This window comes from Macaca nemestrina, chromosome 3 (assembly GCF_043159975.1).
Source record: "Macaca nemestrina isolate mMacNem1 chromosome 3, mMacNem.hap1, whole genome shotgun sequence".
Lineage (NCBI taxonomy): Eukaryota > Metazoa > Chordata > Mammalia > Primates > Cercopithecidae > Macaca > Macaca nemestrina.
In genome coordinates, this window is record NC_092127.1 from 79,148,154 (window position 1) to 79,161,194 (window position 13,041).

Consider the following 13,041-nt stretch of genomic DNA (forward strand, 5'->3'; position numbering starts at 1 on the left):
CATTCTCTTTATAACTTCCAATCTCCTGCTGAAACCAATGGAAGCCAGAAGCAAAGAGACTGTTAGCCTCATGGGATCATGAAGAATAGGGAGACAAGCCAGCACAAGGACAGTAGGTGGAGATTTACATTGGCTTTAATTTTCTTCCATTTAATTCAAAGACAAATGGGAGTATAATTGTCCCTCGGCATCTGTGGGGGATTGGTACCAGAACTCTCCAAGGATGCTCAATTCCCTGATATAAAATGGCATAGTGTTTGTATATAATCTATGTACATTCTCCTATATACTTTAAATCATCTCTAGATTACTTATCACACCTAATATAATGTAAATGCTATGTAAATATAGTTATTGGTTTTTATTTGTATTATTTTTATGATCGTATTCTTATTTTTTATTTAATTTAATTTTTGAATATTTTTGATCCAAGGTTGTTTGAATCCTCAGATGTGGAGCCTGTAAATAAAGACGGCCAATTGTACCAAAATATTACTTGTTAATCTTTACATTAAAAAAATAACCTGACCAGGCGCGGTGGCTCACGCCTGTAATCCCAACACTTTGGGAGGCCAAGGCGGGTGGATCACGAGGTCGGGAGATCAAGACCACCCTGGCTGACATGGTGAAACCCTGTCTCTACTAAACATACAAAAAAATTAACTGGGCATGGTGGCGGCGCCTGTAGTCCGAGCTATTAGGGAGGCTGAGGCAGAAGAATGGCGTGAACCCAGGAGGTGGAGCTTGTAGTGAGCCGAGATCGCGCCACTGCACTCCAGCCTGGGCAATAGAGTGAGACTCCGTCTCAAATAAATAAATAAATAAATAAATAAATAAATAAATAACTCAATAGAATCTGGCAGGGTAGAAAATTCTTATTTCCTGATTTTTCTATTTATTTGTCAAACAAATATTTACTGAGCACCTACTGTGTCAGGGATTGGTCTAAGCATTGGAGGTACAATAGTAAATAAAACCCCTGTCTCTGTCCTTATAGAGCTCATAGTTCAACAGGAACAGAGGGAGAGGGAGGCAGAGGTGGGAGGGGAAGAGAAAGGGTTAGGTGGACTGGATGGGAAGGGGAAGAAAATGTGGAGGGCAAGGGAAGGAGGAGAGGGCAGGGGAAGTAAGAGGGGAAAGAGGGAGAGGAGATTATAACACAGCACATGAAAGCACATGCTGAGAAGGATGTAAAGAATGTAATTGGAAGACTCAGGGAGGGTGACAGGGTGGGTAGCCCAGCCAAGCAGGGATCAGAGAAGGATTCCTGGAGATAATAACAAATGAGGATGAGAAGCAGGCAGTCAGGCAAATGTGGGTGGGGATGGAAAGAGTACTCTAAGCAAGGGAATGTACATGTACAAGTTCTAAAGCACAAGACCTAAAGAATGTGGGGCAGTTATACTTGCGCTTTAGAAAGTTTGCTGTGGTTTTAGTGTGAAAGGGCAAGGCAGGCAGGAGATGATGGCGAGGAGATAAAACAGTAGCAGGAGAAATGGAGAAAACTGGATGGATTTAAATGCTCAACATGACTCTACAGCATCCCCGCCACCTTCAGGAACAAACAAGAGACACTGAGCAGCTTCTTGGAGCAGGCAGGACCACAGGCAGAGGGGACATAAATAGGGCTAAGAAGAGCCTCCCTTTCCCCATGTACTGCCTGCTTTCCCTGTTTCCCTGCTGCAAACCAGAATATATAACCACCGTTAATTCATTCAGTAAACATCTGTTAAAGGCCTCTCACTTTGCTCTTGAGGGCAATGTCTGCATGAAACAAGCCTGCCTAGAAACACAAGGTAGGGCCATTCCCTGCTCCCGGTTTTACCAAATGCTCAGGAGACCTTCTCAGGTGGCTGGTTCACCAACTATTTTCTAGGCACTGTGTAAGGAACAGGACTCTATGCACAGGGCCCTATTCACAGGCAGTATGCAGAAGAGAGGTGAAGGTAAACCTGGCTCAGTGCCTATGCTGGGTTGGGAACACTTTGCAAACTACCAACTAAAGGCAGTAGAGAATTTGAAACCATTTCTACTCCATTGCCCCTTTAAAAAGATAATTTTACTCCCGGATGAAGTGGTCATAGGAAGGATACTGCTGGGTGGAAGGTATTTTAGAACTTAATGTGTCGAGTTCTGTTCTCAGACACAACCGTCACTGTGCCTCTTCCCTTGGTGGGAGGAAAGAAATTCTGAGACCACTTGCTTGTGACCAGGGGAGATGAAACTGTCAGTTCTGATCTCATGATGATCTCTAATCATCTTAGAGATGAGAGATATCATCTCTAAATTCTGTTTCAGGCAGCAGTTAGGTGATGAGACGAGAATGACATAAGCTCCTGACTGTGGAGCTGTCTCAAGGCAGGATTGCTGGAATTTACTTTTATTGCTCCCCCCCAAGGTGTTCACCTAATAATATACTTCTATTTGATTCAGCTAGAGAGCGAATCTCAAACTCCAGTGTTGATAATGAGAAACCAAAGACCAGCAGGGATATTTGGGTTCATGGGAGTTCAAGCATCACCTTTAATTGAGTGGTGTGTCCTTCTCTCTCTAACCATTATCTGATCGTCCCAGTGCCACTGAGATCCTCCAAGAGAAAAACTCACCCTCCTTCTAGGGTATGAGGTGTCCTTCAAGAACCCTAGAAGAGTGATTTTTTACCTCATATTAGTTTTTGTTACCTCAAAAGAATAAGTAAACAGATAGCTTATATTTTTACCCTCTTGATTTTTTACTGGGCAATTGACTTTAGGAATCAGTATTCCTTGATACTAAATAACAGCATTACCATTGGAATTTTCAATGTGCTTCCTTCCTACATTTAGATGTTAATTTGAATCTGTCTTTTCCTAGGCCAAAAATTAACTGCAAGCATCCCACTTTGCCTCTTTTGATTGGCTAAGAGTTACCATGTGATCTAATATTATGAGATTGGAATCTCAGTTATTTAAATCCAATTTCTAGGTAATATCAAGGTTTTCAAACCATAAACCTCTCATTTCCAGACAAATTAAAGGTTTTCTTTTAGCAGCTGCCTTTAGAACCAGGAGGACTTAAGAAGGGCTTGTTATTACTGAAGCCAATGAACAGGGGAATTTAGGGTCTGATTCTCCAGGAAACCAGTGGTGCCTGTCTATCTCCTGAACGCATTGCCTCTGCAGTCGGTACCATGGTGCTATTAATCAAACATTGTTAAAATTAGAGGTCCCTTGTGAATGTGGGGAAATATGAGAAGACTTGGCATCCTTAGTGGACCCGAGAGTGGTTGACATCTGTCATCTTGATCATCGTTTACCCTTCTGAGAACAACTATGTACAGCTCTGTTATTATACACAGCTGACATTTAAAATATTCCTTTAAGTAGGTTCAACACAGAGGAGGTCATTATTATGATTTTTATAATTATTACAACTGAAGTTGATTTTAATTTGTCACATGACTCTGAGTCAACCATATGTTAAATCCACTGGTTTGGGGCGGTGGTACATCTCTATGACTATTAAGAGAACATGCTTTGCAAATGGCCATCCTTGGGTTCCAATTACAGATCCATATGGTACTTATTGACTGCTTGACCTTGGGAAAGTTATTTTCTCTCTCCAATTATCAATTTTCTTAATCTTTAAATTGGAGATAACAAAACTTACCTTTGGGGATTTAATAGTGTCATGGATATAAAGCACAGTATCTGGTGCATTGCAGTTATTCAGTAAATAAATACCCAAATAATAAAGAAATGAAGGTATGATTAGATGAACAAATGAATGAATGAAAGAAAATATGCTCACCTTGGATGTAAAAGGGTCATGTTATTGATAACTGATAACCACATCATACACCTGGTTGATTTTTAAAAACCTGTTTCCCATGGATTATCCTGATTAAAAGAGACATTCTGGGACATAAAACGCCTACCCCCAAGCATAGAAACCCATTCCCTGGGACTTCTCCCTCTGTGTTGGAACTGCTGATTTCACAGAAGTGAAACCCTCATTCTCCCTTCTTTTATTTTATATGGTTGCATTGGTACCAGATGTTCAGGATGGCCACCATTTCACTTTCTGGTTTTCAGTTGCTCTGAGAATATATCCCAGAGCACACTGCATCTCTAATATTATCCTGGGAGGGATCTATGGTTAGCAGCTTCTCTTGTAGTTCTGTAAGGAAGTGGGCTCTCATTAGCACACATAAGGGAAAAAGCCACTTCCTTCCTGCTTCCTGCCATTCAGTTCTGAGGTTCATGCAGGCCACATACACACCAAATACAGGAGCCCTTCCTGCAGCTCTGAGAGTAGGGTTTCACAACTGCACTCTGGTTCTGTTTTTTCCCACAGAGGGAAGTATAGAGCATCCCTCTTATCTTATCTCATGCACTTTCCTCACAACTCCAGCTGAAGTTCTCCTCCCTCCTTCATGCTTGTTTAACAGGGAGTCAACATTCTAGTCTAAGATTTGTCACTTGCATGCCAAAGCTCATTCCATGGTGGTTCCCTTTGGGAGTGTACACCTGTCATTTGGTAATTACTTATGTGAGACCCTATGACATTTCTTGAACTGCTATTTAGACCAAGAATTTGTATTAATTATTTTGCTGGGGAAATATACCTTATCTCCCCAGCTAAACTAAGAACTAAATGAAAAGATGGAGCACATCTTAGGCTCCTTTATGTCTCCCATGTCACTTAGGAGAAACCTTATTTCCATAGCAGATGCTCAGAGAATGCTTATTGACTATATTCAGACAGGTTTTGAGTTTCCCTGATAACAACAGCCTGAACACAGCCTACTTTCTTTTTATTATTATACTTTAAGTTCTGGGATACATGTGCAGAACGTGCAGGTTTGTTACATAGATATACATGCGCCATGGTGGTTTGCTGCACCCATCAACCTGTCATCATCATACATTAGGTATTTCTCCTAAAGCTGTATCTCCCTTTGCCACCTACCCTCCAACAGGCCCCAGTGTGTGATGTTCCCCTCCCTGTGTCCATGTGTTCTCATTGTTCAACTCCCACTTATGAGTGAGAACATGCAGTGTTTGGTTTTCTGTACCTAACAGAGGCTACTTTCTTGGTCTTCAAAATCCTCCCACACACAGAGATGCAATCTTGATGAAAGGAGGAAGCGGGGGAGTGTGGACAGCAATGGTGGCCTCTTTTCTCCAATCCCAGCCAGATGCCTAGCAACATTTTTCTGTGTTCATAGTGGATGATGAAGCCAATAGTATTGCCTATCCCATCACTCCCATCCCACACAGCTTAAAACTGAAGCAGAAAACATACCCTCTGTCTGTCCAATAGAATCTACGGCCAATCCAGTCCACAGCAAGACCTTCTGGCACATCTACTCCTTCCTCAATAAGCCTTTCTCGCTGGGAACCATCCATATTAGCTCTCTCTATCCACTTCAGGGCTGTATGGGCAAAGTATATCTACAAAAGAGAACACAGGCATTTCTGATTTTTTTTTTAACTAATGTGGAATGTATACAAATGGCACTAGTCTTTAGGTTGTACAGTGTGTTAAGAGTTTGACTTTGGAGATAGGCACACCTGCAACTAAACTCAAACTAGGCTGCTTCCCAGATATGTGTAACCTTAAGCAAGTTATTCAATGTCTCAGAATCTTTGTTTCCTCATTGGTAAAATGAGGATAATAATACCAAGCTCATTATATATATCTCCTTAGCCATGTATCTGGCACATATTGTTATTGCTATTGGTAATTTAGTAACCCTTGATCACTGGTCAATGACATAGCCATCATGCATGAACTACAGTGGCTTCCGAAAGGGAGCAATGATTTTCAATTAATGAGGGCTACAAGCTGGGCTCAGTCTGTAACACCCCACTTAGACAAGAGACACTTAGTCACTGCAGGTCAAAACTGGTTCCCAGTTTTGTCACTTATTTGCTTGATTGCTTTGGATACATTCTTTAAATTTATTTTACAGATAAATTCTGTAAAAATGAGGAAGTTAGACTAGGTATTTGCTAAAGTTCCTTTAGTCTCTAACCTTATATCCAATCAGATGCCACATAATGACATTTTGGTTGACGACAAACTGCATATACGATGGTGATTCCATAAGATGATAATGGAACTGAAAAATTTCTATCACCTAGTGATGTTGTAGCATTCATAATGTCATAGTGAAATTATTTTTTATAAGTTAGTGTAGCCTAAATGCTCAGTGTTTGTCTACAGCAAGGTACAGTAATATCCTAAGTCTCACATTAATTCACCACTCACTCACTGACTCATCCAGTGCAACTTCCAGTTCTGCAGGCTTCATTCATGGTAAGTGCCCTGTTAAGGTGTATCATTTAAAAATATCTCTTATACCATATTTTTTACTGTACCTTTTCTATCTTTAGAGACACAAATTTTTACTACTGGGTTACAATATTGCTTACGGTATTTGGCATAGCAACATCCGCACAGGTTTGCAGCCTAGGAGCAAGAAGCTAGACCATATAGCTTAGGTGGGTGTAGCTTACACCATCTACGTTTGTGTAAGTGCACTCTACGATGTCAGCACAATGACAAAATTGCATAATGACACACCTGTCCTTAGTGATACATGACTGTAATTTCATTTTAATTCATCCATCTTGTTCAACAGAAGATTTCTTGCCCGTGCAAAGTTCTTTTTCAGTCTAGTATGCACCCTGTCACACAGGTACAAGAATTTCCAAAAGCCTGTTTAAAAATGACCCAAAGCAATATACAGATACAATGCAATTCTTATCAAATTACCAACATCATTCTTCACAGAATTAGAAAAAAACATCCTAAAATTCACATGGAACCAAAAATAAGCATGAAGAGCACAAACAATCCTAAGCAAAAAGAAATAAAGCTGGAGGCACCATAGTACCTGACTTGACACTATAAGGCTGTAGTAACCCAAACAGCATGGCACTAGTATAAAAACAGTCACATAAACCAATAGAATGGAATAGAGAACCCAGATGTAAAGTCATATACCTACAACCAATTGATCTTTGACAAAGTCCACAAAAATATACACTGGGGAAAGGATATCTTATTCAATAAATTGTGCTGGGGAAATTGGAGTGCCACAAACAGAAGAATGAAACTGGACTCTTATCTCTTACTATATAAAACTTTAACTCAAGATGGATTAAAGACTTAGGTGTAAGCCAAAACTATAAAAATCCTAGAAGAAAACCTAAGAGAAACTCTTCTGGACATTTGCCTAGGCAAAGAATTCATGACTAAGCCCTCAAAAGGAAACGCAACAAAAACAAAGATAGACAAATGGGAATTAATTAAACTAAAAAGCTTCTGCACAGCAAAAGAACTAATCAACAGAGTAAACAGATAACCTACAGTATGGGAGAAAATACTTGCAAACAATGCAGTTCACAAAGGACTAATATCCAGAATCTATAAGGAACTCAAACAACCCATGAAGAAAAAAACAAATAACCCCATTAAAAAGTGGGCAAAGGACATAAACAGACGTTTTTCAAAAGAAGACATACAAGCAGCCTACAAACATATGAAAAAATGCTTAATATCACTAGCCATCAGAGAAATGAAAATCAAAACCACTATGAGAGATCATCTTACACCCATCAGAATAGCTATTATTAAAAAGTTAAAAAACAACAGATGTTGGCATGGATGTGAAGAAAAAAACAACTCTTATACATTGGTGGTGGGAATGTATATTTGCAATTCTCTAGGGAAAAAATATGGAGATTTCTCAAGAGCTAAAAATAGAATGACTTTTTAATCCAGCAATCCCACTACTCTGTATCTACCCAGTGGAAAAGAAAATATTATATCAAAAAGACACCTGCACTTGTATGTTTATCACAGCACTATTCATAATAGCAAAGTCATGGAATCTAAGTGTCCATCAATGGATGAGTGGATTTTTAAAATGTGTCTCATATATACAACAGAATACTGCTCATAAAAAAGAATGAAATCATTATGAGCAGCAACATGGATGGAATTCAAAGGCATTATACTAAGTGAAATGACTCAAATAGAAAATCAAAAATTGCATGTTCTCACTTATATGTGGGGGCTAAACAATGGGTACACATGGACATACAGAGTGGAACAACAGGCATTGGAGACTGCAAGGGTGGGAGGGTGCAGTGGGGGGTAACAGATGAAACACTACCTATAGGTACAATGTTCACTAGTCAGGTGATGGGTAAATTAAAAGTCCAGACTTCACCACTACACAATCTGTCCATGTAAGAAAACTGTACTTGTACCCCTAAACCTATAAAAATATATATATATATATTTATATATATAAATATATATATATATATTTATATATATATAAATATATATATATATATTTAAAGAGCTATGGGTCAGTTGATAATTTAATGATAGCATTGTAGAATTTTAACTGTCAGTACACATATGTACATAAACTTACAATCAATAATAAGACTATTCAGAAAGTGGTAAGTCGTTAAATAATGGGTTACTCTTCTTTCTAAATGAAATAGAAAAGGTTCTGTTTCATAAATACAAATGGGGTACTTCACTCCACTAGGACTGTGCTTCTCAAACTCTAAAGTGCATAAGAATCACCTGAGAATATTACTAAAATGCAGATACTGATTTAGTGGTCAGGTGTGGAACCTGGAGAACTGCAGTTCTAATAACCTGCAGGTGTTGTTGACACTGCTGGCTCAAAGATCACAATCTGAGTAGCAAGAAAATAAGAAAATTAACCCAAGAAACAAAAACCAGCCACCTGACTTAAAATTCATTCTAGGTCTCCATATTCACCTGTTGTAAGAATACCGATTCTGCAGGAATAAAACTAGTTTGGTAATAAATGAATATTGAACTGCCTTTTTTGTATTAATTATTTTTTTCTGTTATTGTAACTGTTCTATGGAACCATATAGATTCAGGTCAGGGAAAAGAAAGAATTGTTTGCTAGCATTCAATTGCAAAATTTTAATTTGCAAAAACACTTCTATTCGGCTACCAATCCATACCTATTAAATATAGAATCAATTTGCTTCACTTTGTTTCTTTTGGCCATTTACCAGACTGCTTCAAATCAGGAAGAAACAAAAGCCCAAAGTTTAAAAGCTATTATGTAAAAAATATTATTAATAAAAGAATTAATGTACCACATAGTAATAACTAAATAATTATGCAGGGGAATTAATAACTATATAAATTTATCATTATTGGGTGATTAATCTCCAAAAGACACTGTAACATCATTTCAAGGACATTCTAACCTAGCACACATACAACTAAGGAATTAGAGATCAAATGGCCAGCTGATATAGAAATTCTAAGTTACATACAAAACTCATATAAAATATTTATGTAAATAATGTTATTAGTTAGATTGCCATTCCCACATGAACTAGACAACTTATGTTCCCTGATTTTCATGGTTAAGAGGTCACTGAATCTCCTCCCCCAGAAGACACATGTAAAACACAAATTACTAATCCATACTTCCTATGCCCCAAACCCAACCTTCCACTCCTCTCACTATCAGCAAGTAATCAAAAACCTGCTTATGAAGCTCCTTCTATGTGCATGACACTGGCTAGTCTCACATCCTCATCTCCAAAGAGGAAACTAAACTGAAAATCCTGTGTAATCATTTCCAAAAAAACAGCTAATCGTAGCAAGGACTTGGGTAGCATTATGATAACAAGAAAGTCCTTAAAATTTCTCAAGTATTACTCCAATATCTATATTTAACTTATTCTGGGCCTAATCATTCAGAGCTTAGCAGAGGATTTTCAAGTAGGTCAGGTCATTTGTTAGTATAAAATCCTCTACTCTGTCCTTAAAGCATGTCCACATCTGTTCAAGCAACAAAACCATACCTTATTTTCCACAGGGTCATGATCTAGGGCATAAACCATTCCCATCTGCTGGCTGAGCAGAGTTCCATAGTCTGTTCCATCAAAATGCATGTGTCGAATATCTTGAGAATTGGCAAACAGCAAAAATGGTTGTGGTCCTGTTAACCAAATTTCAAATACGGCTGAATTTAAAACGTGCCTTAAAAACTAAGAGGCATGTCTTACTCTTCCCTTTCATTGTAACTTTTTACTCAATTTCTACAGTGCTTGTTTTCTTAATTTCCCTCTCGTGTGGCATAGGTGAAGACAGACAAGAAAATACCTCTTCCATGAGGTGACATATTGCCAGAATTTCATCTCTGGCTTCTTCCCTCTCCAGGTCTTTGCTTTTAAAAGCTACTTACTTATTGAAAGAGCCAGCATTAAATAACCAACACCATAGCTAAATGATGCAAGTCTTAGGGTTATACATCTTCTTGATTCACACATACCGAAACACAAATATTAGTAGATTACATACACTAATGTCTGAATAAGTAACTTTCCCTGGCCTGGGCACTTCTTGAAGGGAGGCATGACGATTTGAGTTAATGGCAAGACCCTTGATAATTTGAAGGATTTAGATTATGCTGTATTAATGAAGGTCCTGAGAAGTCAGCAGTATTAGGGTCTCACTAGGGCAAGGTGTACAGGATCATCATTATGTGATAGCATTATGGGTATTATGTACTAAAAGCATAATGAACCTTCAGGAGATATTAAATCAATTTGGTATAAATCTAGAATTTCCATGGCTGTTGAAAGACGCAAGAGATGTAATATCAGAAGACAAAAAAAAAAAAAAAAACAGTTGAAGCATAGAACTTTATATTAAATTTTGACATAAAAAGGACAGAATTTGTCAGTGTTATGATTATATTCACTGGAGAGATAAAAATCAAATCAATCAACAAATACTTATTAAATGACTCTTAATTATAAACTGTTTTAAAACTATTCTTGTCATGACTTTCTCATATACTAAAAATATCCTATCTGATATTATGGCAAATCTTTGCTGGATGCTAACTAAGAACAGAAATATTCTTTAAAAGTATGGTTACTAGTTTTATTGTTATTATTCATATTATTCATACTTACAATGTGATTTGCTTTTCTTCCATTTCAAAAATACAAAACCATAAGCAATTAACTTTCCATCTTTCTAAACAAAAAGTTTTCATGAATCTTTTTTCAGGGACACAGTTCCAGACAACCACAGCACTAACCTGAAGCTACACAGCTTTTTTTATCCAGTTGTAGGTCATACCCAGGAAAGCAATCACATTCCCAGGATACTGGGCTGAGAGGAATGCAGAGCTGGCTACATCCACCATTATCGGGTGAAGAACAACCTACAAAAACAATTGCTTGGTAATGATGCTATAGCACCCAAAATATAATTATTTTTCGTCAAAGGATAGGGATGAGCCAACCATTTGTTGATTTTTTTTTTTTTTTTTTTTTTTTTTGAGATGGAGTTTCAGTCTTTCACCCAGGCTGGAGTGCAATGGCGTGATCTCAGCTCACCGCAACCTCCGCCTCCAGGGTCCAAGCAATTCTCCTGCCTCAGCTTCCCAAGTAGCTGGGATTACAGGCGCCCGCCACAATGCCCGGCTAATTTTTGTATTTTTAGTAGAGACAGGGTTTCACCATGTTGGTCAGGCTGGTCTCAAACTCCTGACCTCAGGAGATCTACCTGCCTCAGCCTCCCAAAGTGCTAGGATTACAGGTGTGAGCCACTGCACCCAGCCCATATGTTGATTTTTAAAAACATTTCCACAATCATTCATATGACTGCAATCAAGGTTATTTTTCAGAGATAAAAATCAAAATGTCACAGTACCCTCCTTCCCTATAACCCAACATCTTGGATGTTAATCCTTCACATTCCAGCAGCCCTTGTCCTCTTATTCTACCAAAGAGTTCAGGAACAAGTGCACTGGCAGCTGGCTAGAACAAAAAGAACCATTTGATGAGTTTGGCAGCTGGTCTAACTCTTCCTAATAATTTTTTTCTCTCACACATTTTTAGCTGCTTGCCTTTGTTTTATTAGAAAATCAAAAAGCCACACACAACTCTTCTGCTAATTCTGAGTTACATCCAGTTATCTATATACTTAAGTCTCTATGACGATAAAAGTAGAGAGGTGTTTATTAGGTGCAAGAAACAGACTAAGCACTCTGCATCTGAAGTCTTGTTTAATCGAGGAGGCAAGTATCAGTATTTCTGCAGTGGAAGAAACAGACCAAGAGAGGGCAAGTATCTAGACCAAAATCAAAACTGCTAGTAACTGGTAATGCTACCTCAGGGCTGTCACACCTCAAAGCCCTTGCTTATAACCACTACACTATGCTGTCTAAACAAAAACAAAAGAAAGGCAAAAACCCGACAAAACTAAATTTAAATCTATGTTAATCTGTTGTATCAATATCTTTCAGTATACATTATTGGAAAATCGATTCTCCTTTGACAACAAGAGCAATTTTTAGATGTCACTGAGCAAATGTATGTTTTCAAACAAACAAAAGGTAAATAAAGCAAATAAACTCACCGCTACATGTTTTCCCATCTCTCTCAAGCACTGAGCCTTCAGGACAGAAACATAAGGGACCTTCTGACGTCAGAACACAGTCATGGCTGCATTCAGACACATTGCTTGGACAGGAAACAAGTTCTAATTAATAAAGAAAAAGGTGAAGATTAGTGTTAAATCAGGTTTGTAAAAATGTATTACAATCAGTTTCTAATATTGCTAATATTGCCAGGTGATCCTCCTGCCTTGACCTCCCAATGTGTTGGGATTACAGGTGTGAGCCACTGTGCCTAACCTTAATTTTTTAATGTATAATAATGGTATTGTGGTTATGCCTGAAAATTAACTGGATATTAAATGAAAGGAAGGAATTATAGTTAAGTTTTTTAGATATAATAATGTATCATGATTATGTTTTTTACATGCCTATCCTTTAGACATATACCATGAAATGTAGCACCCAATAGCTATTTTTAAAAATTAAAATAAAAAAGAGATAGACAATGAAATATAAGGTAATACAAAGAAACAGGAAAATATCAATAATAAATAGATGGTAGATGATTTGTTTCCCAACCTTAGAGATTCTGCTTTGATAGGTGTGAAGTAGAGTCCAGT

General features: G+C 37.9%; 1 protein-coding gene across 1 annotated transcript in view; it reads right to left on the reverse strand.

Annotated features, from left to right (window-relative positions):
* LOC105486254 (epidermal growth factor) overlaps window positions 1–13,041 on the reverse strand; it is a 100,473-nt gene that overhangs the window by 37,630 nt on the left and 49,802 nt on the right. The window contains exons 8-11 of the mRNA XM_071093195.1: window positions 12,442–12,564; window positions 11,117–11,242; window positions 9,870–10,006; window positions 5,287–5,435 (exon numbers count right to left, since the gene is read on the reverse strand). Coding sequence (XP_070949296.1) covers window positions 5,287–5,435; window positions 9,870–10,006; window positions 11,117–11,242; window positions 12,442–12,564 — 535 coding nt within the window. The remainder of the gene's footprint in view (window positions 1–5,286; window positions 5,436–9,869; window positions 10,007–11,116; window positions 11,243–12,441; window positions 12,565–13,041) is intronic.